Source organism: Trichomonas vaginalis, chromosome IV, assembly GCF_026262505.1.
Source record: "Trichomonas vaginalis G3 chromosome IV, whole genome shotgun sequence".
Taxonomy (NCBI): domain Eukaryota; phylum Parabasalia; order Trichomonadida; family Trichomonadidae; genus Trichomonas; species Trichomonas vaginalis.
The window spans coordinates 38,819,676-38,847,282 of NC_067206.1; the positions used below are offsets into that span (position 1 = coordinate 38,819,676).

The 27,607-nt window shown below is 30.9% G+C and overlaps 10 protein-coding genes and 2 pseudogenes across 12 annotated transcripts, besides 1 other annotated feature; 7 read left to right on the forward strand and 5 right to left on the reverse strand.

Moving 5' to 3' along the window:
* Window positions 1–216, forward strand: TVAGG3_0246090 (uncharacterized protein; the record flags this gene model as incomplete). Its single annotated transcript, XM_001328059.2, has 1 exon — window positions 1–216. The coding sequence occupies one exon, from the start codon at window positions 1–3 to the stop codon at window positions 214–216; it is 216 nt and encodes a 71-aa protein (XP_001328094.2).
* Window positions 217–2,446: 2,230 nt separating this feature from the next.
* Window positions 2,447–19,424: a mobile genetic element.
* On the forward strand, window positions 7,161–7,637 carry TVAGG3_0246110 (uncharacterized protein; the record flags this gene model as incomplete). The annotated part of the gene is made up of 1 exon (XM_051227860.1): window positions 7,161–7,637. The coding sequence occupies one exon, from the start codon at window positions 7,161–7,163 to the stop codon at window positions 7,635–7,637; it is 477 nt and encodes a 158-aa protein (XP_051112846.1).
* On the forward strand, window positions 8,736–9,055 carry TVAGG3_0246120 (annotated as a pseudogene). Its single transcript has one exon. A coding segment is annotated over exon 1 (320 nt).
* On the forward strand, window positions 10,021–10,455 carry TVAGG3_0246130 (organellar and viral DNA polymerase type B; the record flags this gene model as incomplete). The annotated part of the gene is made up of 1 exon (XM_051227861.1): window positions 10,021–10,455. One exon carries the CDS (start codon window positions 10,021–10,023, stop codon window positions 10,453–10,455), a length of 435 nt encoding a protein of 144 aa, XP_051112847.1.
* TVAGG3_0246140 (organellar and viral DNA polymerase type B) lies at window positions 10,642–10,867 on the forward strand (the record flags this gene model as incomplete). The annotated part of the gene is made up of 1 exon (XM_051227862.1): window positions 10,642–10,867. A coding segment is annotated over one exon (226 nt), but the record flags the coding sequence as incomplete, so codon positions are not given.
* Window positions 11,493–11,981, reverse strand: TVAGG3_0246150 (uncharacterized protein; the record flags this gene model as incomplete). Its single annotated transcript, XM_051227863.1, has 1 exon — window positions 11,493–11,981. One exon carries the CDS (start codon window positions 11,979–11,981, stop codon window positions 11,493–11,495), a length of 489 nt encoding a protein of 162 aa, XP_051112849.1.
* TVAGG3_0246160 lies at window positions 14,993–15,865 on the reverse strand (annotated as a pseudogene). The gene has a single exon. A coding segment is annotated over exon 1 (873 nt).
* Window positions 19,425–20,019: 595 nt separating the features above from the next.
* Window positions 20,020–21,215, reverse strand: TVAGG3_0246170 (uncharacterized protein; the record flags this gene model as incomplete). The annotated part of the gene is made up of 1 exon (XM_051227864.1): window positions 20,020–21,215. A coding segment is annotated over one exon (1,196 nt), but the record flags the coding sequence as incomplete, so codon positions are not given.
* Window positions 21,216–21,284: 69 nt separating this feature from the next.
* On the forward strand, window positions 21,285–21,500 carry TVAGG3_0246180 (uncharacterized protein; the record flags this gene model as incomplete). Its single annotated transcript, XM_001302272.1, has 1 exon — window positions 21,285–21,500. One exon carries the CDS (start codon window positions 21,285–21,287, stop codon window positions 21,498–21,500), a length of 216 nt encoding a protein of 71 aa, XP_001302273.1.
* A 1,827-nt stretch (window positions 21,501–23,327) lies between these two features.
* TVAGG3_0246190 (uncharacterized protein) lies at window positions 23,328–24,836 on the forward strand (the record flags this gene model as incomplete). The annotated part of the gene is made up of 1 exon (XM_001302273.1): window positions 23,512–24,834. One exon carries the CDS (start codon window positions 23,512–23,514, stop codon window positions 24,832–24,834), a length of 1,323 nt encoding a protein of 440 aa, XP_001302274.1.
* A 277-nt stretch (window positions 24,837–25,113) lies between these two features.
* On the reverse strand, window positions 25,114–26,390 carry TVAGG3_0246200 (glycine-rich protein family; the record flags this gene model as incomplete). Its single annotated transcript, XM_001302274.2, has 1 exon — window positions 25,152–26,060. One exon carries the CDS (start codon window positions 26,058–26,060, stop codon window positions 25,152–25,154), a length of 909 nt encoding a protein of 302 aa, XP_001302275.1.
* A 298-nt stretch (window positions 26,391–26,688) lies between these two features.
* Window positions 26,689–27,330, reverse strand: TVAGG3_0246210 (non-membrane spanning protein tyrosine phosphatase protein; the record flags this gene model as incomplete). The annotated part of the gene is made up of 1 exon (XM_001302275.1): window positions 26,875–27,330. The coding sequence occupies one exon, from the start codon at window positions 27,328–27,330 to the stop codon at window positions 26,875–26,877; it is 456 nt and encodes a 151-aa protein (XP_001302276.1).
* Window positions 27,331–27,607: the final 277 nt, after the last annotated feature.

Consider the following 27,607-nt stretch of genomic DNA (forward strand, 5'->3'; position numbering starts at 1 on the left):
ATGGCTGCAGGTATATTTAAGAAACTGTGGGATAAAGTAAAAAGAGGAGCGCATAAAGTTTGGGAAACAATGAAGAAAGGAGCAAATTGGATATTTAAGAATAAAGAAGCAATTAGTGACGTTGCTGAATCAATAACACCAAAAGCTGCCCCAATAAGAGAAGTTTTAAATAAAGGAGAAAAAGTTTATCAAAGACTTCAACCGATACTAAGATAAAAATAATTTTATTTATTTTTCCACTATCTACCTCCTATTTTATTAAGTATTCCTTCAGCAATTCCACCAATTGCGTTACCTGCTTGTGCTCCCATCGCCGGATTACCTGCTTTAGTACCTAATACTCCACCTATGATAGTTCCTGCCGTTTTCGCTACTGGTGCCAAAAAGTTTGCAACGGGTTTAATAATCTTTTTATGAACCCAACCCGCAGCTTTCTTAATTCCATCCCATAATTTTTTAAAGAATCCTGCCGCCATTTCTGATTTAATATTAATTAAAAAATATATTTCATCACTTATATTCTAATTTTTATTTAATGATAAATGAAACCGATTTTAAAAATAAATGAAACAGAGGAGGAAGAAATAAATGAAAGTGAAAATGTTCAACAAAAAATAAACGTTGTTAAACCAATTACTGAAATAAAAATTTTTTCATCTGTTGAAGAATTTAATGACTATTATGCTAATAATAAAAAATTATTTGAAGAATTGACAACGTGTAAATTGAATAAAATGTTTAAAGTTGATGGATTCAAAATTTCAAAAATAAAAGGGTGGTTAGTTTGAAATCTATTCCTCAATCAAGAATCACCTCATTAATGAAAATAGATGATTTAACAAAAAGAATAGAAGAGATTGAAGAAAGAATGAATCAAATAATTGATTTCATAAATTCAAATAATCATTAGTTTCTTAAAGTTCTATGTTGAACTCATCAAATTCTTCTTCATCATTACCATTACTCTTTCAACTCTATCTTTTGATAGTCTTGCGTTTAATTTTTCGTAAGAAGTTTATTTTTTAAAAATTTTTTTATTTTTTCATTTTTTATTTCATTATGGTAGTGAATCTTTTATTCATGAAAATAATTATTTCTAATTTCTTTTACTCGTTTATGAGGTCTTTGATTATGACTCCATTGATTCCATTCAGGATTTAAACAATGTTTAATTAATCGCGGAATATCTGACATCATCTATATATAGCTTCTTTTATAAAAGATAAAAAATAAATTATTTTAAAATTAATGTTAATTTTTTAATGATTTATGTTTGGGCTGAGTGTAAATGTCTTACAATTTTGAAAATTTTTTAAATCTTGATTTATTCAAAAATGTAAGAATAAAAACCGTAAGAATCATACATTTTTTACTTCATATGTTAAAAAAAATGATACAAAATCGCTCGATATTGTATGAATTCTTACGTTTACAAAAAAAGTCACACAACCCTTCCACATATACTACTAATGTGAATATCAAGCTAAAGTTGCATATCATCCAAAAATATATTATGTAACAACACAAATTTGTTTTGATACTCAAATACTCTGCAAATTTTTGTGTTTAAAACTAAATGCACATTCCTCAAATAAGGAAAGCTTCACTTGAAGATTACATAGCAAAATAAGGGCTAGCACCTGAGTCTTTTTGGAATTATCTGGCCAAGATTACAATTGATTAGAGTTTCAACAATTGGAATAACTCATTTGACTGATTTTAAATCAATGAACAAATAATTGGATGTAAATGATAAAATTTATGCATATCATTGCAATAAATCAAAATTATAAATCATTTTTAGAAGTAGTAGGATAAGGCGGGGTGTGTGACTTTTTTTGTAAACGTAAGAATTCATACAATATCGAGCGATTTTGTATCATTTTTTTAACATATTAATTTTAAATTAAAGTTATTTTTTTATTCTTACATAAATGACCCAACAAGTAAAACCAGATAAAATAGATTATCGAATTTTAGAGGATGGTGTTCCTGTTTATATTCAAAGATTTAAAGGGAAGCAATATTATAGAATTGTTAATCCTGAATACATAAAACATTTATTTAAAAAGGAAGACTGTGAATTATTAAACGTTAATGAATATGAAACCAATAAATCAAAATTGAAATATAAATATATTGGAAGTGATGAAAGATGCAAAGATAAAGATAAAGTTTATACAGTTTCATATAATGAATGGAAAACCAATAAGATAAGAAAACATTTAGGAGATTATGGTAAAAGTTCTGAATTCTTCAAATCTAGTATGTACGAGAGAGTAAAAGAAATTAGAAATAATTATTTTCATGAATGAAAGATTCACTACCATAATGAAATAAAAAATAAAAAATAAACTTTAAAAATTCATGTCTTACATTTTTGAATAATTTATTTTTTTTTTATTTTGTATGAAATGAGCGTCAAAACTAACGACGTTAAAAAATTGGGATTCACAAACGAGGAAATAAAGGATATATTAGATGAGATGTGTTATGAAGTTAGTAAATATTATTTAAGAAATTGTCAAAAATTTGCCGAGTTATTAAATGATTTAGATTATGATGGAAAAATGAATAAAGATGATGTTATAAATTTCTTATATCCCACATCTGAAGAAGAAAAACCTAAAGAACCTGATGTTTTCCCTGAATATTATGAAGAACGGATTAAAGATGATGATGAATACAATGAAATTGAAAGACTGGAAAAAATAAGAGATGAAATAGATGAAAAAATTAAGGAATTAAGAGAAGTTGAAAAATATAATGAAAATGAAGTAGAGGGTTTAATGAATATCCCAGCTTCAGAATCAGCAGTTCAAAAATCTCATGAAGAAAGATATAAAAATTATGTCTCAGAATCAACACAAAATTTATTAGATGGCGAAATAGATGAAACACTTTCAGAAGAAGGTACTAAATTTATTCGTAAACATAAGTTACAATTTATTGATAATGAAAAATACCCTTGTATCTTACTTTCACCCCCTCTCGATTCCGAGAAATTCAAAAAAGCTCTTAAAAATGTGACATATGCAACTAATACGATTAAGAAAGAAGATCATGATATTTACACAAATTATTATTTAAATAAATGCACGGGTGTTGATAAAGTTTTTGATTTATTAGATAAAATATCAAAAGAAACCATTGGAACCTATAAAATTTTGTGTGATTGTGGTTTCATTATTGAAGATACTAATAATGTTTCATATGAAAGAACAGCACCGAAGGAAGACGAAGTTGAAAGGTCTATACCATTCGTTATTAAGAATATAAAAGATATGAAAACTTATAAACATTATATTTATTCATTTATTTCAGAAAAAATGGAAGCAACCCATAAAACATCTTCTCATCATTTTATAGCTATTCATACATTCCTTTTCAAAGTTGTGAAATTAAATAAGACAGGAATTAGATTTAATGTATCAGGGTACGCATTCTTGAGTAAATTAAAATGTATTCGTCACGTCGCAGATGATAAAAATTTATGTGTTCTTAATTCATTTTATGGGCTTTAAAAAATAAACTTTATTTTTATTTATTTTTTAATTTTTTATTCTTACATAAATGAACAAAAACGGAACCGCTAAAATGAATGATAATCAAATTAGAGCAGAAGGTAGAAGGTTATTTAAACGCTTCTATAACATTCCTGATGGTGTTAATCCTAAAACTCGTAGAAGTTATTTAAATGAAGCAATAGATTCATATGAAGGGTTTGACATTTCATCAGAAAGTGAGAGATTAGCGAGAATGTTAAATGTTAATATTGATTTCTATTATTGTGATCCTCAACCAGAAGACGTGGACATAAATAAGGTAGACTTTCCATTAGTGGATTCAATAATGATAGATCCAGAATTTGAAACAGTAAATATTTTATTAACACAGAGTCCATGTGGAAAACTTCACGCTGACAGAATAACAGACGTTGAAGCACTCACTGGCTATAAGTTTGTCCATTTTGTAAAGAAGAAGTTTATTCTATCCGTGATGATCCAGAAAGGAAAAACCAAAGAAGATTTTTAAAGCATTGTGAGAAATGTAAAGAAAATAATGGAAGATTAATTCAAGACGTTCAATTGCAAAAGACACAGCAACCATATGCACCACATATTACGAAACAGAAGATATATCAGTGGTTATTAGCTCACAATTTGCAGAAATATTATAAACCGACAAGATATTATATTACTTTTGACTTCGAAACATTAGAGACTAAAGAAGAATTACAACTTTCCGAGTGTGCAACTTTGAACGCTTACTTAAAACCATTCATGGTATCATCAACGGTTAAATTAAATGATAAAACATATACGAGGAATTTTTGCTTAACTTCGAGTGATTCTTTTATTTCTGATTGGATTGAGTTTTTATTTTCAACCTGTTCATTAGTTACTAAATCAAATATTGAACAATATGAAGAATTAATGAAGTCCCATACATTAAATGAAAAACAGAAGGAAGCATTTAAAGAACTTCTAGATGAGGAATTCAATAAAGTGAATATCATAGGTTTTAATTCGGGAAAGTTTGATTTAAATTTAATTCTTCCTGATTTAAACACTGCAAAATGGAAAATAAAATCAATGCTGGGTTCATCTTCACAATTTAAGCAAATCATTGTAAAGAAAACAAACGTTCCATATGAATTGAGATTTATTGACATCAGAAATTATATAGCGGGCGGGACATTAGACCAATTCACTCAAGATTTCGGAAACAATAAATCACGTGTTAAATCCTTTTTCCCTTATCAATTCATCACATGGGAGAATTACGAAGAAGAATTATATAAAGAGGAACCATTCACGAAAGATTCATTTTATTCAGCATTAACTCAAGAAACTATATCAGATAGTGATTATCAAATATATCTCAATGATGCTAAAAATTTTAAGAATAGATTAGAATATTTTATTCATTATTGCAATAAAGATGTTGAAATTATGATTGACCCAATCGATAAAATTATTGAAGAAACATTTGTTTATAAAATTGACATGCTTCATAATCTTTCTTTATCATCGAATGCTTCAATGATTCGTTACGCTTTAGCATATAAAGACTTTAATCCTAATGAAAAATATCCTGAGGAAGAGATAGAATCAAGTTTTGAATTAACGAAAAAGTATTGGAAATATAAAATTGAATCATATAAGAAACAAGATGAAAAAGCAGAAAGGGATACTAAAAATAATGTTTCAATGGATGATTTTCAATACTATCACGATTTAATCCTTTCATCTAAATGTAAAATGTGTGGTAAAGCGTTTACATATGCAAATAAACCAACATTGGATAGAATCGATAATGAAAAACCACATACCAAAGAAAATTGTCAGTTAATGTGTTGTTATTGCAATGTCGTAAAATCAAATAAAGATGAAGATGTTCAACGTTTAAGAATCAATTTAAGAAATTATGCATTAAAAAATAATTTACCAATGACTTTAGATTCGGTTGAAGCTTATCACATTCTCCGTAATGGAATTACTGGTGGTTTATCAAATGTTCAACATAGAGTAAATCTTAAAGGAATCACGCGCATTAATAAACTTTCATATAGTCCAGAAACTAAAACTGTATCAAATGAGGACACCACCAACATTATGACCCATTTCGTTGGAGTTGACTTTAATTCATTATATCCTTCATCATTTTCATCTAATCCTCATGATTTCATTCAATATACTGACCATAAAATGTATATGCCGGGAAGATTGAATGGTGTTATCATTTGTGATACAGCAACAAAGAAAGCAAAAGCACTGGGAATAATTAAGAAGAAAAATACTTTATTCGTTGCTGAAGTAAAGGGTCACATTGATGAAAAATACATTAATGATTACATAAACTTTTTACCGATAATAAGAAACTTAGATATTATCACAGATGAAAAAACAATTGGTAGTTTTATGTATAATTACATGAAATCAAACAATCTACCAGTTGACCAGAAACAGAGGAAATTAACTCAGTTAGCATCAACACACAACCAATATCAACCATTTTCTTCTTATTATCTTTGGTATCTAATAGGCAAATTTCATTTTATCATTGATGATATTCAATCAATTTTAACATTTACGAAAAACACTTGTTTTAATGAATTTGCGAACAAATTTATGAACGAAAGACAAAAGGCTGAATTAGAAGGAAATAAAGGGAAAAGTTTATTTTGCAAGATTTCGCTTAATGGATCATATGGTTACGATGCAATGAATACACAAAATTACGCAAAGACTAAAATAATGAATGCACAGAAGGCACGCGTTGCATGTATGTCAAATAAGTTTAAAAACATAAGAGAAATAGGTGAGGATACATATCAAGTGATGCTCAAAGATAGATTTTATAGATGTGATACATGTTTACAAGAGGCATTTTTTACTTTAGATAATGCTAAATACTGGTATTTAGTTTTCATTTATGATTTTATGTATAAATGCATGAATCTTAATCGTTTTCATTTCATTGAAGGTGATACTGATTCATCTTATTGGGCTATTGCTGGCGATCCAAGTCTTCCTAACACTCAAGCATTTCAGGCGATTGTAACCGATAAAAAATTTTATGATAAAAACATTTTCAAATTCGCACCATTTGATTTCTTCTGTTTTGATGAGAAATTTAAACCTAAATTAAAGAATAAAGCTGAAGAAAAAGCACATGAGAAGAAGTTATTGGGTTTAGCAATTGAGAAACAAGGTGATAACATGGTTGCTTTATGTCCTAAGTGTTATACATCATTCAACGGTTCAATTGATGGAAGTGATTTTAAAAAGATTGCACAAAAAATGAAGGGTGTTAGTTTAAGACAAAATAAGCAATTAACACCTAAAAAATATTTGGATATAATAAATGATAAAGTGATATTTGATGGTCAAAATATTAATTTACAACTTAAAAACGGGTCAATGACTCGCTTAACAATCGGTAAGACTGCATTAACAGGAGCACACACTAAGGCTGTATGTTGTGAAAATGGATGTTGTATGCCATTTATTTAATACAATTTAAAATTTTAATGAAATGCCACAGAAGAGACAAAAGGAACCGTTAATGATGCGATTCAATATGTAAATAATGGTTTTGATACTATGATTCAAAGAGGTGGGCACCCTTAAAACACTTATTTTATTTTTATATAAATGGATAACACAGATTTAAAAATTTTAATTGATGATTTAGTATTTAATCAAAATTTTCTTGATTATTACGATTTAAAATCATATCTCCAAAAACATAATAACAATATAACGGGTGATGATATGGAATATTATTATCCATATTATAAAAATGAAATTTTGAAATATCATAATAAAATAATTTCTGAAATTAAAGACAAAATTAAAAATAATGAATATACAAAGGGAAAAACTAAATCACAACTTAAACAGTTGAAAGATTTCAAAAATAAAGTATTAACAGAAGAAGATATTGATGAATTATATAATTTATATAATCCTGAGCCACAAAAACCAAAGCCGAGGTCTAAAGTAGCAAATGTTCAACAGCCAAATGTTCAACAGCTAAAGGTGCAAAACGCCCTAACCCTTCAGACCATAAATGAAGCACAAGCTTTAATTTATGATTCATTAGTTAAACCATATTCAACCGACTTTTAAATGAAGATCAACTTTTGGAATTCATCCTTCAACATAAACTCGAAGCGGGAAAGTATATCAAACCTTTATATACAGCATATTTAAAACAAATGAATAGAATACATCCAGAATTAATGAAGGGGGGAATGAATTCCAAAATCAAAGCAGATAAAATTAAACCACTTGCAACACCAAAACCTCCAACGACAGTACCGCCTCCTCCTTCAGTTAATCCTTCATCATTCACTTTATTATATCCATTTCAAACATTAAAGAAGCAAAAAGATTTTAAAAAGGATTTCAAGATATTAAATAAACCAATTGACCCGAAAATTCAACCGTTAAAGGAAAAATTTAGTCGCCCTTCATTTGCTCCATATCCATATTCATACGAAATCGATCATCTGGAATATTCAAAAGGAAACGTTACTTATTTATTTGCCATTAACATTAACACTAGATATTTATATTGCATTCCAGTGAAAGGGAAAACAAAACAGGAAACAAGAAGAGCTATACAATACTTACTAGATCATGAAAGAGTAGATAATATCAGGGGTGATGGTGATAAAGGATTTCAGGCAGCTATGGCTCATTATTTCCCACAAATTAATTTTTTCTTTTCATCCTCTCCATATACGTTTCATAATAAAATAGTTGATGCGGTAATGAGAACTCTTAGAGATGCGTTAGGGGTTAACGGTCAGATATACTGGGATGGAAATCATGACTCCATCATACAACAGTTAGTATATTATTACAATAATACATGGCATAGAACTATAAACATGAAACCGGTGGAAATGAAAAATGATATTTCAAAAGAATGGGAATATATTAGAAAGCAAATGGAAAGGTTAAATGATGTTAAACGTGAACAAATTAATTCGGGGCTCATGAATTTTAAACAAGGGGATAAAGTTTTGATTCATCTCGATTATGGAAAAACTGATAAATCAATGACAAAAAGAAGACGAAGATTTGACACAATAGCTGAATTTGTTAGATATATTAACGGCAATGCATTAGTTGAAGTTGACAATAAATTAATAGAAATTCCGATTTATTTTATTACTCCATTATATTTAAATAATATTTAATTTTTTTATTTCGTAAGAAATGAGTGACAACAAAGCAGTCAAGAGTCCTGATTTAATTAAGATTCAGAGTCCAGACGATGAATATAAAAAGAAACTAAACAGAATTAAATCAAAAATATGCTATTACAAAAAGAAGCCGCAATGCGGTGGGGTTGATGCCCATAAAACTAATGGAACTGAAAACGATGAAGAGAAGAAGGAAATAATCGAAAAGTTAGAAACTTACCGTTCAATCCTTAAACTGAGTGAAGCAAAATAAAAGAATTTAATAGAATAAATAAATTGATTGGAAGAGATGAATTTAATAAAGATGAATTTTTAAACTCTATCCAAATTTAATTTTTATTTCTCTTTGACAACATCTCTCTTTCCATCATTACTGCATAACCGCATTTTCTCAGTTTTAGTGGTTTGTTATTTTTAGCAAGTTCTCGCATCATTTTTATCGTTTCCTCCCTTGTTATGATTCGTGGTAAATTTTGAGCTTGTGGGGTATCCATTTATATAAAAATAAAAATTTGTTATCAGTTATTTTATCGTTAATGGTTTTCAGGTTATTCAATAATTAATTATTTTTGAAGAACTGAAGGTGCTACCATGTTACCATGTGCTACCAGGTTAATTAACTTCTCTGAAAAAGTGTGACAACATGACATTTTGACAACACAGCAGGAGGAAGGCAGTTATGAATTATTTTTGAAGAACTGAAGGTGCTACCATGTTACCATGTGCTACCAGGTTAATTAACTTCTCTGAAAAAGTGTGACAACATGACATTTTGACAACACAGCAGGAGGAAGGCAGTTATGAATTATTTTTGAAGAACTGAAGGTGCTACCATGTTACCATGTGCTACCAGGTTAATTAACTTCTCTGAAAAAGTGTGACAACATGACATTTTGACAACAGTCGGGGAAATAAATGTTTACGTTAATGTTTTGTCATGATTTCATCGTATATGCTTTGTCATGATTTCATCGTTAATGTTTTGTGAAGAATATAGCAACCGCCGGAATTCAGACGGTTGTTTTTTTATACAAAATTCACGCAGGATTAATGCAAAAATAAATTCAAATCATACTTTATAAAGCATCATTTACAGGTATTTCATCGTCAGTAAATGAATCCTCATTATCATTTGGTTCAACCTGTTTATGTTAGCATGTTAGATCTAACACGTTTTCTAACCACTTTTCTAACATGGTCTAAAACTCTCGAAAATCATGAATTTTTGACATTTCCTTATGAAAGAAAAATAACGCTAATTTTTTTCTAAGAAAAATTTTTATTTTGTATGTAAAGATATGATTTCAACAATAGGTTCTACAACACTTCAAACAACAACTTCACCAAACTCTTTAGTTATGAATCCAACATCTATGTTAGTAGAGATGAAAAGCTTCATTCCTTCTTCATATACTTTTGAGACAGAAATACAAAGAATTAAGCAAGAACTTTTAACAAGTAATTTAGACTGTAGTGCGAAAGATGAAACAAATGAACAGTATCTTTATGACATGCAGGACATTATTGACCATTTACCCAAATTGCCTGAAATCCAACAACAAAAGCTCACTATTCATGAATTCGATGAAATAGAAGTGAAACCAACTGACTCAGTAGAAATAAAGAAGTTCATACGTAAAGTAAACTATGAGTTTCTAGGATATCATTGCAACCATAAAGTTATGGACAAAGATCGCGACATGGTATATAAGAACATCTCTGACATATATTAATCTGGGGAGTTTAAGACATACGACAACTTTGTTTCATTAGTTGCTGAATGTGTATGGCAGATAAGAGATAAAGATAAAAGATGTAAAATATGGAATGGACAAATAAAACCAACAACTTTTGAGTTAAAGAAAACCATTGACGCCTTAGTTGTTCTAGCAGGTCAAATTTCAATGTATAACGCAAAAATGAATCCGCAATGTTCAAAATGTAAAGCAGCAATGAGGAAATATAACTACTCCGTCAAAGAGATAGAACGTATGAGAAACGACTATGCTGACTTAAAGAAAGAAGTAGAGAAACCAGCAGAAGATAAAATGGACATGTTAGCATTTCTGAACAAAAACTATCCAACAGCTGACGATTTCCTTCTATCTGATGTCAAGAAGAAGTATAAAGAAACCTTCGGCATAGTTAAAATTTTTGATATTCTTCGTGAAGAAATAGAAGCTACAAAACTGTTTAAAGTCATGAACCATCGCAACATATACCATGTAAAACGTTTGTAAATAGTTATGTTAGAAAAGTGGTTAGAAAACGTGTTAGATCTAACATGCTAACATAAACATTATTTTTTGGTGTAAATAAATGGTACCTTTAATGATATCATGACTGTTCTCGTTCATGTCTGATTTACATCTAATGAAAAAGTTTAGAAGAATTTTCTTATTCTTTCTGGTATATTTTTTGTCTTTCCAGTACTCCCGCTCTAATGGTCCCAGATGAGTTGGTTTAGATTCTCTCAAGTTCTTAGATGGTATAACATCTTCAACGCCTCCTTCATAAGTCATGACAAATCATTTCCCCGACTGTTGTCAAAATGTCATGTTGTCATCATTTTTCAGAGAAGTTAATTAACCTGGTGACACATGGTGACGTGGTGACACCTTCAGTTCTTCAAAAATAATTAATTATTGAATAACCTGAAACATGAGACTTTGTCTCCGGACTCTTTGAGTCACTTAACGATAAAATATATTTTTGGTCATGGGCTATGCCCCGCCACTTCATGTCTTTATGACAAAAATAATGAGTTCATTTACTCACAATATTTTTTTACAAAACGACCCCAAGCTTTTAACTTCTTTTCTGCAGCTTCTAATGCTATCTTAGCGAGTTCATATTCTCTAAATTCTCTCTTTAAATTTTCTTGTTCCCATTGGTCTAGTTCGAATGGAGAATCTCTATAACCATAACATATCTCACGTTCATGTTCTAATTGTTTTTCGCGCATTTTTCTAACTTCTTGTTCGAACAAAGGTTTAGCATTCTCTACTGTATCTTCAAGTTCTTCTTCATCTAATTTCTCATGAACTTTCTTGTCTATGGAGTCCATAATATCTTTGACATAAAATGCATACTTTACAGAGCACCATTCAGCAACAAAATGAACGAGGTTAGGATGTATGTAAATACCTTTGAATTCATTTATAACACCCTTTGTAAGCTCATAAAATGCTTGTTTTGAGGTCGAGCCACTTTTGGCTCCACCGTATTCGTTCATCCAAAACTCAAGAATTTCCTGCATTTTAGCACTATTGAGAAATCTGTTTAAATGGTTTAACTTTCCTGCTTCTCTTGCCATCTTTGTTGCATTTATATAACCATCCTTGTCTCTACGTAAGACTTCAATACTGTTATAAGTGCCTTTTGTGAATGTTCACCATTAGATTTGTTCGTGAATGTTTTTTGCTTCGACCGACATTACTGTTCTTACATACAAAAAAAAATAAATAAAAATAATTTTAAAACTAACTTTATTTTTGTACTGCATCAAATTTTCATTAATGTTGTCAAAATGTCATGTTGTCACACTTTTTCAGAGAAGTTAATTAACCTGGTAGCACATGGTAACATGGTAGCACCTTCAGTTCTTCAAAAATAATTCATAACTGCCTTCCTCCTGCTGTGTTGTCAAAATGTCATGTTGTCACACTTTTTCAGAGAAGTTAATTAACCTGGTAGCACATGGTAACATGGTAGCACCTTCAGTTCTTCAAAAATAATTCATAACTGCCTTCCTCCTGCTGTGTTGTCAAAATGTCATGTTGTCACACTTTTCAGAGAAGTTAATTAACCTGGTAGCACATGGTAACATGGTAGCACCTTCAGTTCTTCAAAAATAATTCATAACTGCCTTCCTCCTGCTGTGTTGTCAAAATGTCATGTTGTCACACTTTTTCAGAGAAGTTAATTAACCTGGTAGCACATGGTAACATGGTAGCACCTTCAGTTCTTCAAAAATAATTCATAACTGCCTTCCTCCTGCTGTGTTGTCAAAATGTCATGTTGTCACACTTTTTCAGAGAAGTTAATTAACCTGGTAGCACATGGTAACATGGTAGCACCTTCAGTTCTTCAAAAATAATTCATAACTGCCTTCCTCCTGCTGTGTTGTCAAAATCATGTTGTCACACTTTTTCAGAGAAGTTAATTAACCTGGTAGCACATGGTAACATGGTAGCACCTTCAGTTCTTCAAAAATAATTCATAACTGCCTTCCTCCTGCTGTGTTGTCAAAATGTCATGTTGTCACACTTTTTTCAGAGAAGTTAATTAACCTGGTAGCACATGGTAACATGGTAGCACCTTCAGTTCTTCAAAAATAATTCATAACTGCCTTCCTCCTGCTGTGTTGTCAAAATGTCATGTTGTCACACTTTTTCAGAGAAGTTAATTAACCTGGTAGCACATGGTAACATGGTAGCACCTTCAGTTCTTCAAAATAATTCATAACTGCCTTCCTCCTGCTGTGTTGTCAAAATGTCATGTTGTCACACTTTTTCAGAGAAGTTAATTAACCTGGTAGCACATGGTAACATGGTAGCACCTTCAGTTCTTCAAAAATAATTCATAACTGCCTTCCTCTCTGCTGTGTTGTCAAAATGTCATGTTGTCACACTTTTTCAGAGAAGTTAATTAACCTGGTAGCACATGGTAACATGGTAGCACCTTCAGTTCTTCAAAAATAATTCATAACTGCCTTCCTCCTGCTGTGTTGTCAAAATGTCATGTTGTCACACTTTTTCAGAGAAGTTAATTAACCTGGTAGCACATGGTAACATGGTAGCACCTTCAGTTCTTCAAAAATAATTCATAACTGCCTTCCTCCTGCTGTGTTGTCAAAATGTCATGTTGTCACACTTTTTTCAGAGAAGTTAATTAACCTGGTAGCACATGGTAACATGGTAGCACCTTCAGTTCTTCAAAAATAATTCATAACTGCCTTCCTCCTGCTGTGTTGTCAAAATGTCATGTTGTCACACTTTTTCAGAGAAGTTAATTAACCTGGTAGCACATGGTAACATGGTAGCACCTTCAGTTCTTCAAAAATAATTCATAACTGCCTTCCTCCTGCTGTGTTGTCAAAATGTCATGTTGTCACACTTTTTCAGAGAAGTTAATTAACCTGGTAGCACATGGTAACATGGTAGCACCTTCAGTTCTTCAAAAATAATTCATAACTGCCTTCCTCCTGCTGTGTTGTCAAAATGTCATGTTGTCACACTTTTTCAGAGAAGTTAATTAACCTGGTAGCACATGGTAACATGGTAGCACCTTCAGTTCTTCAAAAATAATTCATAACTGCCTTCCTCCTGCTGTGTTGTCAAAATGTCATGTTGTCACACTTTTTCAGAGAAGTTAATTAACCTGGTAGCACATGGTAACATGGTAGCACCTTCAGTTCTTCAAAAATAATTCATAACTGCCTTCCTCCTGCTGTGTTGTCAAAATGTCATGTTGTCACACTTTTTCAGAGAAGTTAATTAACCTGGTAGCACATGGTAACATGGTAGCACCTTCAGTTCTTCAAAAATAATTCATAACTGCCTTCCTCCTGCTGTGTTGTCAAAATGTCATGTTGTCACACTTTTTCAGAGAAGTTAATTAACCTGGTAGCACATGGTAACATGGTAGCACCTTCAGTTCTTCAAAAATAATTCATAACTGCCTTCCTCCTGCTGTGTTGTCAAAATGTCATGTTGTCACACTTTTTCAGAGAAGTTAATTAACCTGGTAGCACATGGTAACATGGTAGCACCTTCAGTTCTTCAAAAATAATTCATAACTGCCTTCCTCCTGCTGTGTTGTCAAAATGTCATGTTGTCACACTTTTTCAGAGAAGTTAATTAACCTGGTAGCACATGGTAACATGGTAGCACCTTCAGTTCTTCAAAAATAATTAATTATTGAATAACCTGAAACCATGAGACTTTGTCTCCGACTCTTTGAGTCACTTAACGTAAACATTTATTTCTGCAGTTCATCCATTACTTCATTACCTAATTAATTACAGACATAAAATATATTTAGTTCATTCGGTAAGCCTTGACCCAAAGTCTGGGCTCAAGCGCGTTCAATGAACGCGGTACCATGCGAATACAGTCACAAATGGTGGTATGTAATCTTTACCCGAGCCTGTTGGATTTGTTGTGAAAGTGTGTGAATGATTACCTGCGGTTCCACAGAAAATACCTGTGCTTGAATCTACTGGGTCAGTTGTGATATCATATCTATTCATTCCCCATCTATCCGAACCCGCTGCAAGATTTGTATAACCTCTTTTTGTTATTGAATGTGAATGATTTCCTGTGTGTTTGTAGTTCCTGTATGAGTGTGCGGTGGATGGTTTGCTTCTTTAATTTTCTTCGAACCTCCTGTTTGCTTTGAATATCTAGCACAGTATAAGAATTTATCTACAATCTGCTTCCACGCACCAAAACCTAAAACTGTTGATGGATTTGTTGAGTTCATTGACGTATAAATAGAACCAACAGGATATAATGTTTGAAGTATTTCATTTTTCATGCTTGTAATCACATCATTTACTTCCGACTTCTTTGCATAATTTTCATCAACATAAGTTTTTATCTGCTTTAAGATCTAAACATCCTGAAACCCATTCTGTATCAGCTTTAACTTTAAAGTCTCAAATGTCCATTCATGATACCATTCAACCTTTTCTTTAATTTCATTATCTTTTTCATCAACATAAACCAAATTTGCCTTCTTATTTAACTCACTATCCACATATTCCTTATCCACCTTCTTCATTATGTCATTTAGGAAACCTTTCTATGAATTCCTCATTTAAATTAAATCTTCCAATCTTCAAAACTTTAGGAAATGCATTTAATGCGTAATATCTCTGTTCTTCTGGTGGAATTGATGTTATATCATCCGTTATTCCTTTAATTTTTGAATTCATAAATAAAATTCTTTTATATTTGATATCACTGCACCACCTTTGCAAACGAATTCGAAATGTTCATTTTTCAATACTATCTCCAAATCTCCATATTTCAACCTTTGCGTTTGTTCTGCCGTCTTTGAATTATATGCATATATGGCGTATGTAATGGTCTGAAGGACCTGGGTGTTTTGCGCCTTAAGTTGCTGTTGTTTAATCATTTATTATGATTTAAAAATAAATATTTAATCCGTTATCTCATCGGCTATTTTCTCTATTTGAAATTGCCATAATATTTCATTCATAAATTCTAAATCACAATCAAATAGGTCAGTTATTCTAAATTTAATATTTGATAAATCTTTGAATGAAGAATAAATGAATTCCCGGATAATTGAAATGGATATGATAAAGAAAATGTGTTTAAGTTGATGGATAAATGTTTTGTATTGATGGGTAAGAGTTAGGGTCTAATGTTTGATGTGAAAATCTCATTGGGGTATTAACTTTATCACATTTGATTAAAATGAAATTGGAACCAGTGTCAGAATACAAAACATCCCCAACATCTTTTTCAAAATTTAATATTCCAACAATGAACGAAGATGAGGAGTACAAAATTTAATTTTCAGCGGGAATTTAATAAGGTTATTTATTTCATCAAGTTCAAAAAGTTTATCGGGTTTTGATTTAAAATTTTCTTCATACCATACGATAAATGATTCATTTAAATAACTTAAAATCATGTTAATATCCCATTTCGCTATCACATTTATTTATATACATATCATACGTTTTTTCATGGTCATCTTTAATAAATGATATATAATCTGAAGGGTCTAAAAGAATGGGAATTAAATTTACCACTCACAGAAACGAGAGTAACATTATAAATTCCGCTAACTGTTAAATTTAATTCACAACTATTATTCGAAATAATATTGATAATTGACATTTTTATTACGAATAAAAATATGGTAAAGCGTTATTTTCCAGTGATAAATAAAACTAGAATAAGATTACCTCAAGAATTCATAAATTCAACGAATAAGAAATTCATTCATGTTATAAATTTTTAGTGTTTTCAGAAATATGAGTCAGTGTCATATTCATCAACAGGTTATATTTCACTTCATTCAAATTTAGTTCAATCAAAACCCATATAATGACCATTTCATAAGATTTTCAGATGGTATTAAAAATGTAATTGATAGATTAAAAATATGAACAGATTGAAATATCAAATTTTTGGAATTTTGGTTTAAATATCCCGATGGAAAAAAGATTGAAGTTAAAGATAAAGGATACTATAACAAAAACAATTACAATGACCGATCCAGATAGTGGGGAACAAAAAGAAATAAAACAAACGATAGAACTGGTGAAAGGTCAATTATTATTGATTATGATTCAAAGGATTATTATTCAATAATGTTAATGCTTGAATATTAAATAGCCTTAACAAGAATTTTTCAAGTGATATTTTATATTCATCAACTATTTTATTATAAATATCATTATATGTTAAATGAATTCAGTTGTTGTTCGTTCTTTGATATCTTAATTGTGCTAATATCCTTTATAGGATTTATTTTTGCAACTGTTCCGCAGCATGAAACTCATCATCTTGAAAAAATTGAATCTTAACGTCTGAATCTTGAACATCAAAAGAATGGCGATAATGTGAATTAATGATTCATAAGGTAAAATAATTAAACCGGATTGATCAATTAAATTTATTATTGAATCATAATTATTAATTATTATATCACGGTAAATTTTCATTAATTCAGAATTAATGTCTATTTTATATGGGTTCTCGATGTTTGATGAAAGAGGTGGGGGGTATGTTGGATAAGTGGAATTTCAACAGGTTCTTTACCAGGTTCAGATAAAATTGGGTCTCCATCTTCTTTATTTCTGCTCCTCCTCCCTTTTTTCGGTAAGTCACGAGTTAATAAATTTGGTTGAGTTGCTGACCTTGTTAATTCAGGGCTAACATTAACTTTAACATTTTGAATAATTCGTGATTTATCATCATTTACGTTATAACCAACCGTAATCTCTGCTTTTGCGTTAGTGTTCTTTTGACTAGTGAAACGTCTTCTCATTTATATTCGAATAAAAAAATATATTTAAACTTTTATTTTGCTGGAACTTTTGAATCTATTATTCCTGTATTTGTTCATGAGTTGATTTTTAGCTGTTTCATCGTAATTAATAGACCGAATATATTCATTAATTGCATTCTTATAATCATCTGATTTCTCAAATTTTCTTTTATCTGATTCCTTAACTAAATCATAAGTTAAACCACGTTGCTGATATAATGGTTTCTTAATTAAATCTTTGAATGCTTGAGATAAAGCACCTGATGCAATTCTTGCTACTATAATTGGTTGGAATTGCTGTTTAAGTTCATCTTTAACATTTGCGAAAACCGGATCGAATAAAGCAACTTTAAAGAATTTCTTAGCTGAAATTTCAGGTCTAATATTTGCATATTGACCATCAAACTGGTTAGAATATCGTGGTAATCCATCCGGTCCCTCTTCAACAGCATTTAATTCTTCATTGAAATAAGAATATGGATTATGACGGTATGAATTAATTGGACCATTTTCACCTTCTCCAATGCATTGTTTAACAGCTTTTCCATTTTCATCAAATTGCATAGGATAACGTTCATTATATGCTTTACGTTTAGGATAATCAGATATAGTTAATTTATAACCATTTATGACTTTAATATTACCTTGACCATCAGTAACGAAAACTTCATTTATACCATCAGGTTTTCCATTTGGACCCGTAATGTCTGCTTCGTGTGCTTCCCAATTTGGACCTTGACGTTTGGCATATGCTTGAGCTTCTGGTAATGTTAAAACGTTTCTCATTTGTTTAACATCTTTTTGAAGACCAGCAACAATATGAACTAATTCTTTCATTCCATCAGGAACTTTCATAGTTCTATTATATGCACCCTTTTGTTTGTCCCTTGTTTTAATGGAACCTGTAGAAGATTTACCATTTCTGTCATGTTTAATTATAAATAAAAAATAAAAATTAATTATAAAAAGTTAATCAAATTTAACACTTCCTTTATTTAAATCAACTATTATTTTTCCATGTTCACCTAATTGCTGATATTGTGTGTAAAGTTCATTAATGCTCATTGGTAAATTCACTTGATAAAGCATAACGTTCAACTTTGACGACTAAACCCACTGAAAATGAAAAGTGTTGATAGATTTGATTTAATGTTTGTGCTTAATGCTTTGAAATATTGAACAGCCATAAAGAATGAACACTGAATGTGTCGACATTGAGTTAATAACTGATTAAAATATGATTTCTCATTTGTTATTAGTTTTGATTTCACCGCATCATCTAGAAAAATGAGTGAATGCAAAAATTCTCTATCAAAATTTGAAATAGAAAGTGTTTCAAATAATTCATCCCGTTGTTTATCAATAATTTTATCCTCTAATCCTTGCTTCTTGATTGTATTATATAATTCTTTATACATTAAAAAGTTTTTTAAATAATCTTCTGCTTCTTCTTGTGATAAATAAATAATTGGAATTTTGATTAAATGCTTTAAAGATTCAAATGTATCATCTGAAGGTGAACCTGAACGGTTGATATAAATTAACACATGTGAATGGGGGAAGTGTTAGCAATAATGATAATTTGTTTTAATATCGTTAATGTTTTACCTTTATTCTGTTTACCAATTGCTGCAGTGATTGAATTTAAGTAACATTCAGAATATGGAATTTTCATTAATTTTTCCTTAGATAGAGCATTTCTATTATCACTCAATGCTTCATTAATCATATCATCTACGTATGTATTATATACTCCTGCTAATTCTTCATAAGGGGTGGATGAATTTAAATCCATTTAATCAAAAATAAATTTATAATTTTAAACATTTCTATTCATCAATATTTCATCATATGAACTTCTATACTGTGGTGGTGTACCTGTTGGATGATATTTCAAACCTTCATCCGGTGTCCATGTCCAATATGTAGTCCTAGTAAACCAAACCTGAGGAGGATTTGTCACCTTTGAACAGTAAGTGTCATTTACACCCTGAATGATTGGATAAGCTTTCACTTGTACTGTAACTTGTGAGTTGAAAGTTTCTAATCCATCAAAGAATATACCCGCTCCATCACGTTGAACTGGAATAGTGCATAAGAATGAAGTTTGGTCTTTCCATGTTCTAGCTAATGGCGTGCCATCATCATCATTCAGTGGTCTAGTTAATGAGTCCTCGTATTCTTCTGTGCATTCATTCACTCCATCTAAATCAGAAGCTTGAAGCATACGTGTAAAGAATATGTCACCCACTGTGGTCATCGCTTGATCGGGGAAGTTTCTGGAATCTATAGTGACCTGAAGACCTCGAAGCATTGGATTTTCTAAAACTGTTCTTTGCATTGCATTCTTCGGAAATGTTAACACAACATCTGTAACATTATGAAGAGCGTATGAGAAATCTGAGCTAATACCTTCAGGAGTGATGCAACCTCCATTTAGTGAACGAACGTCAATATGTTGAGCTGGAATCATGAATGGATCTTCCTTACTAAATAAACGTGGTATTGCTTTAACTGATTCTTCAATTAAACCGTATCCTGGTGTAATGCATTTATCCTCTAAAACTTCCATCTTTGTGCATGAAATAATAACGTCATCAACTGTTGCGTCAGCAGATGTAGCGGCTAAGCTTGTAATTAATTTGGCAGGAAGTCCGATTTGTTGGAATTTGCGATCATATTTATAAACATGATTCATAATCTTTTCATAATTTTCATCAGTTATCTTTTCATAAACGTAATTTTGTAAATCAGCAACTCTTAACGGGTCAACCTGACAAAATACTAAAGTATCCCTGAAAACATAATATTTAAGAATGATATCACCAAATGATTTAGGATAATCATCGAACGCCTGAAATGCTAACAAATCATTTACCGGAATAATCATATCAAAAGTGACATCAACTTCTTCATTTGCTTTCTTGAAAACTTCTGAAGGGTCAATATATTTACCACATACTGAGTTATCATATTTTTGAACATTATTATATAACGAATGAACAAACTTTTTAACTTTCCTTTCTGATTTTGGTTTATATGTTGCAAATGCGAAAGATTCACGGGCGCAATCCATCTGAAGATAACCGGCATCACCTCTTTCGGTTTCTACTTCTAATTGTTTAAAGCTTTGATTTGATGATTTGTAACCAACGAATAAACGCATGCATTTAAAAGCGGCATCACATGTGAAAGCTTTATTTGAAACTAGAGTTGCTTTAACTTTGCGTTTAATATATGTGTCACCTAATTGGTTCACATCATGAGCCGGATTTGTAATTCTTAAATGAGTTTGTTTATCATCAAAATATGGAGTATCAGAGTCATAGCATGAACTTTCAAGTTCTCTATAATATCTTCTACCGTCATTCTTTGCGAATATTTCATTTATCTTTTCGAATGAATGAAACACATTTCCATTAATCGGTTTAGTGTTTGGCACCAAATAGTTAGTCGTCATTTATTATTAAATAAAAAATCAAAATTAAAAGATGAAAATGAATTTTTAATTTTAATGAAATAATCAACTATGGCTGCAGGTATATTTAAGAAACTGTGGGATAAAGTAAAAAGAGGAGCGCATAAAGTTTGGGAAACAATGAAGAAAGGAGCAAATTGGATATTTAAGAATAAAGAAGCAATTAGTGACGTTGCTGAATCAATAACACCAAAAGCTGCCCCAATAAGAGAAGTTTTAAATAAAAGAGAAAAAGTTTATCAAAGACTTCAACCGATACTAAGATAAAAATAATTTTAAAATAATTTATTTTTCCACTATCTACCTCCTATTTTATTAAGTATTCCTTCAGCAATTCCACCAACTGCGTTACCTGCTTGTGCTCCCATCGCCGGATTACCTGCTTTAGTACCTAATACTCCACCTATGATAGTTCCTGCCGTTTTCGCTACTGGTGCCAAAAAGTTTGCAACGGGTTTAATAATCTTTTTATAAACCCAACCCGCAGCTTTCTTAATTCCATCCCACAGTTTTTTAAAGAATCCTGCCGCCATTTCTGATTTAATATTAATTAAAAAATATATTTCATCACTTATATTCTAATTTTTATTTAATGATAAATGAAACCGATTTTAAAAATAAATGAAACAGAGGAGGAAGAAATAAATGAAAGTGAAAATGTTCAACAAAAAATAAACGTTGTTAAACCAATTACTGAAATAAAAATTTTTTCATCTGTTGAAGAATTTAATGACTATTATGCTAACAATAAAAAATTATTTGAAGAATTGACAACGTGTAAATTGAATAAAATGTTTAAAGTTGATGGATTCAAAATTTCAAAAATAAAAGGGGTGATTAGTTTGAAATCTATTCCTCAATCAAGAATCACCTCATTAATGAAAATTGATGATTTAACAAAAAGAATAGAAGAGATTGAAGAAAGAATGAATCAAATAATTGATTTCATAAATTCAAATAATCATTAGTTTCTTAAAGTTCTATGTTGAACTCATCAAATTTCTTCTTCATCATTACCATTACTCTTTCAACTCTATCTTTTGATAGTCTTGCGTTTAATTTTTCGTAAGAAGTTTAATTTTTAAAAATTTTTTTATTTTTTTATTTTTTATTTCATTATGGTAGTGAATCTTTCATTCATGAAAATAATTATTTCTAATTTCTTTTACTCTCTCGTACATACTAGATTTGAAGAATTCAGAACTTTTACCATAATCTCCTAAATGTTTTCTTATCTTATTGGTTTTCCATTCATTATATGAAACTGTATAAACTTTATCTTTATCTTTGCATCTTTCATCACTTCCAATATATTTATATTTCAATTTTGATTTATTGGTTTCATATTCATTAACGTTTAATAATTCACAGTCTTCCTTTTTAAATAAATGTTTTATGTATTCAGGATTAACAATTCTATAATATTGCTTCCCTTTAAATCTTTGAATATAAACAGGAACACCATCCTCTAAAATTCGATAATCTATTTTATCTGGTTTTACTTGTTGGGTCATTTATGTAAGAATAAAAAAATAACTTTAATTTAAAATTAATATGTTAAAAAAATGATACAAAATCGCTCGATATTGTATGAATTCTTACGTTTACAAAAAAAGTCACACACCCCGCCTTATCCTACTACTTTTAGAAATTTCAAATTTTGACTTCAAATATCGGTGAGATTTGAAGTGAAAATCATAAAGTCAATGTGTGATTTTGATTATTGCATTTTTTTTTGAATGAAGTCCGTATCAATTCAAAAATTTTGAGTATGTTTTTTAAGTGAACTAATAATCATACTCAAAACAATTCGAAGTAATTAATATTTATTGAATAATTTTCATTGAATGCTTGATCCTCATATTTATCACAATTAATTTCAATCATTTCATAAAATTGAAAGAAACTGTTTCCTTGAAATGTTTGTATTGCACTATTTATTGCCGGTAAAATATCAAAACATTTCAAGATCTATTGAAATGACTAAAGGTTCATCATTTACATCAACTTTCAGAGAAGAGATTGAATATGGCTTAAAGTTTTACAATGTAATTTAGATTTTTCAATTAGCTTTCTGTCATAAAAAAACTTTAAAATTCATCAAATTGGGATTTTGAATATAATTCAAATTATAATAACTAATGAACATCTTTTGTCTCATATCGGTATTAGAAATATATGTCCACGATCAGAGCGCATTAAATACAAAATTCATTCAGTGTTTGAAGATGATTCAGAACGAAATTATACTGTCGAAGATTTTACTTTGCCTACTAATATGGATGAATGCCCTACTCCAAAAATATTCCCACTTCGTTTAGAAGAAGATCTATTAGAAGAACTAAATGACTTAAGATATCTTCATGGTATGGGCAATTGGCCAATAAAATTAAGCAATATATCAGATCATGCTAAAATGGTACGAGAATGCATTTGGCTTTGGGGTGCCAATACCAATAGCCTCGATATGTCAAATCATAAAGTAGAAGAAGGTCTTCCATGTTCAGATGTATACACCCGTGGAGCCGCGGGTTTTGGATTTTCATCTTTATCTGGTTCTGGTGGTAATCTAAAAACTGGATATATGCTTTGGATTCTAATTGATGAAAATTTTGAAGGAATGGGTCATCGATCAGCGATGTTTTCACCAGCATTTTACCGAACTCGCTTTTACATGGGTAGGAAAAACAATCCTCCTATCAATGGAAAACCTGTCGCAGTTTCTGATTATTTTGCTGTCCTCAGTGCATACTACACTCATACAGATCCCAGTTTAAGTGTTCTTAGAATGAATTATGAAAACTTCCCACGTCCTGAATGGATTGCACTTCCTCCTCCAGGATATATTGATTATACACTTGTTCCTCAGGTTTGGACTTTTCAATCTCCAAAGATAGATTGTAACAATGTTATATACAGAGCCTACATTAATGGAACTCTCTTACAACCTCTAGATGGCTTTCAGAATGGCGGATTCAATGATGGTGGCGATTTTAGTACAACTGATGGTGTTGCATTTACAAGAACAACCGGATATGATACAGGATACCGTTATAGTTCAAGTTATGCAGTTTATCCTTATCCAGGGTCCTTAATTAGAGTGGAAGTGGAATCAAACGGATATTCTTGGGAATATGAAACATTGGTTGTTGATTGTGAAAAACAACCAACACCAGAGCCAGAGCCAAAACCTGCCGAACCTCCACAACCAAATCCAAAACCAGAAGATCCTCCAAAACCAGCAGATCCTCCAAAACCAAATCCAAAACCAGCAGATCCTCCAAAACCAAATCCAAAACCAGAAGATCCTCCACAACCAAATCCAAAACCTGCTGAACCAAATCCAACTGAACATCCAGGTTCAGATCAAAGTGATATTTCACAGCCTACTGAAGAACAAAATCAACTAGATGAGAAAAAAGGTGGAAAAGATGACAATCAAAATAATAAGAAGAGTTTAGCCATCGGTCTTGGCGTGGGAATTCCTATCGTTATCATTGTTCTTGCTGTTATTGGTGTGGGTATATTCATTCTAATCTCAAAGGGAATAATTGGAAAAGGTCCAATTACACCATCAGACGAAGAAGGAATTGATGTGTAAATAAATTATCAATCATTTACTTTAAATATCTTTCTATTAAATATATTAATATAAAATATCTTATAGATTGAAAATCTTGAAAAAAATGCATGTTCATGTAGAATGTATATACATTAAAATCTTATCCAAATATTGTACCTCAAAATCCTGCAATCTAATTACCAATATGTCAATTCAATTGCAGATATAATCTATTATCGAAATTGAGCATATAAAAGGTTTATCAAAAATGATATTCAGACAACCATTATCAATGAAGTTGAGAAAAATCCTTTAAATCTAGTGTGTATAATTTATTTGAGATGAATTTTTTATATTTAAACAAATAAAACAAGACAATTCATGGTAAAAACAAAATATTGCAAAGAATAGATGATGAAGTTGTTGTTAATTATATTAGTGCATTTAAAAACAACTTTATTTCTCTCAAGGGTGAAAGGATCTGATGGTTGAATTCGGATATATCCATTTCCTGAATTTCCAATGACGACTTTGTTTTGTGGTGATCTGAATGTTTTGTCACCACCAAGTAAAACGACATTATACAGGTCGTGTGATGCATAGCTGCTTCCGCCACCACCGCCACCTAAATCTGCGCCGCCACCACCGCCGAAGTAGCCACTTCCGCCACCTCCTGCGGATCCAGCAGCGCTGCAAATTCCATCTCCACCTTTCAGATATTTTCCTATCGTTCCATTCACTGCAGGATGGTAATCAGCTCCTACGTAAACACCGCCAGCTCCTGGCCGTGATGATGTTGCTCCTTTTCCTCTGACCTTTTTGGCATCTTCTGGATTAACTCTTGTGGCTTCTCCCAGTGCATCTCCTGCAAATGGGCCACCAACTCCGCCAAAGAACTCTGCGCCATCATAGTAGCCGGAGCCTCCTCCAGCACCAGAGATCAGGAGGATGTTATTTCCATAGGGATCAGTCGAAATAAATGTAGCAGCCCCTCCGATGCAGGGTGAAGGACCGCAGATGCTATTTTTTCCACCTTCATATTGCCCGGTTTCAAAATCTTGATTTCCACACTTCCCTTTAGCTCCAACGTAGGCGAAAAGTGTGGTTTGTTTATCAAGTTTCAAAATTGCTTCTGAATATGCGCCATGACCACTGGAAGGGTCGAATGAGCCACCTTGGGCGCCCCATATCATCATGAGCCACGTTCCTTTTGATAAACTAAATTCTGTAAATTTACTAACTGTTGTAATGTCTGTTGCAGTCATAATATCTTACATTTTGCTTTATAGTAGGTCAAATACTTTATATATTTTAGAAAATTATTAGAATTATTTGTCGATATATCTCTTTGATTTAAAATTTCGAAATTTCAATGAGTGTAACCATGTTATTTTGTATGTGTATGATTAATGCAAAACTTTAACGATGTTTGATTGCATTATGTTTAAATTGCGCTATATCGAAGAATAATTGAGGTTTTGATAAATAGAGAAGAGCTGAAAAATTACTACGTTAATTTAATAACCGATATTTTGTATCTGATTTCAATAGTTCTGTTTCAGAATTCAGAAACGAAGCAATTAAGCAGTCTTATAAAATGGTGTATTTAGAAATATTTCGGTTTACATCGAAGCATTTTTAATTGCTGTATGATCTAACATTTACACATGGAATTGATATGATAAGAACATTCAACATTTGATGAAAAAACTAAAAATCTCGATCTTTTTTTTCTTTCTCGATTACGTGCCCCAGCCCTATATTTGCAAGAGTTTTATTGAGAAAATAAATTTGGAATCTCAAATTTCTTTTATTTTCTTACATTATATCAAATTCAAGAAAAATCTCTAGTTCGATGTTAAATTATTTCATTTTTATTTTAAAAGAAATTGTATTTAAAAATACATAGCGGATAAAGCAAGTCTTCTTCTACAAATGGTGGTATCACATATTTTCGTTAGATTTATACTGTTTCATCAAAGCAATATTATAGATTCGATACCTAACATCATACAGTTCCAACAGCTTATGTTTCAGCAGAATTGCTGTAAGAAAAAAAATGAAATAGATAGAATAAATTTATTGGAGTAATTGTGGTAAGTTATTTTCTATAAACGCAGGGAAGTACTTTTGAATTTGAGTATTCATATCCCTAAATTCTTCTAATCCTCCACACCAAGGATTTATAATGTCCACTCCTGGTGCAAACTCGACTATTTTGCATTTTGCATCATTTGGCTTTTTCCTTTCGAGAGATCTTTGAACATATTTTTCTAGACTGACAATAATATCAAAATCATAGAAATCTGTTTTTTTGATAAGCTTTGAAATATGACTTGATATGTCAAAACCTTGCTCTCTTGCAATTTTACAACTGTATTTATCTGGATGTTGGCCAAGATCATCATGTGTGCAAGCTGCGCTATCAACTATCACTTTATTTACGAATTTATGTCTTAAATATCCTTCGCACAATGGTGAGCGAATGATATTTCCAAGGCATACAAAGAGAACGCGTGGGGGAGATGTGCTCATTTTTTAATGAAAAATTGACTAGAATTCAATATGAAAAGATTTTGAATGAATAAGAAATAATTTCGCCTACTAAAATCTTATCTGTTAATCACAGTGAGTCCAAATTGATGAAATATGCAATCTCAAAAATATATTCGCATGAAAAATGGACTCAGCACTTTCTTTGTGACTTGTTAACTTGCTTCCTTTTATCACTGTGTATGCACTCTGTTAAATGATGTATTGTTGCTTTCTTATTGCAATAAATTAAAATTGCAAAGACATATTATTCTGAGTC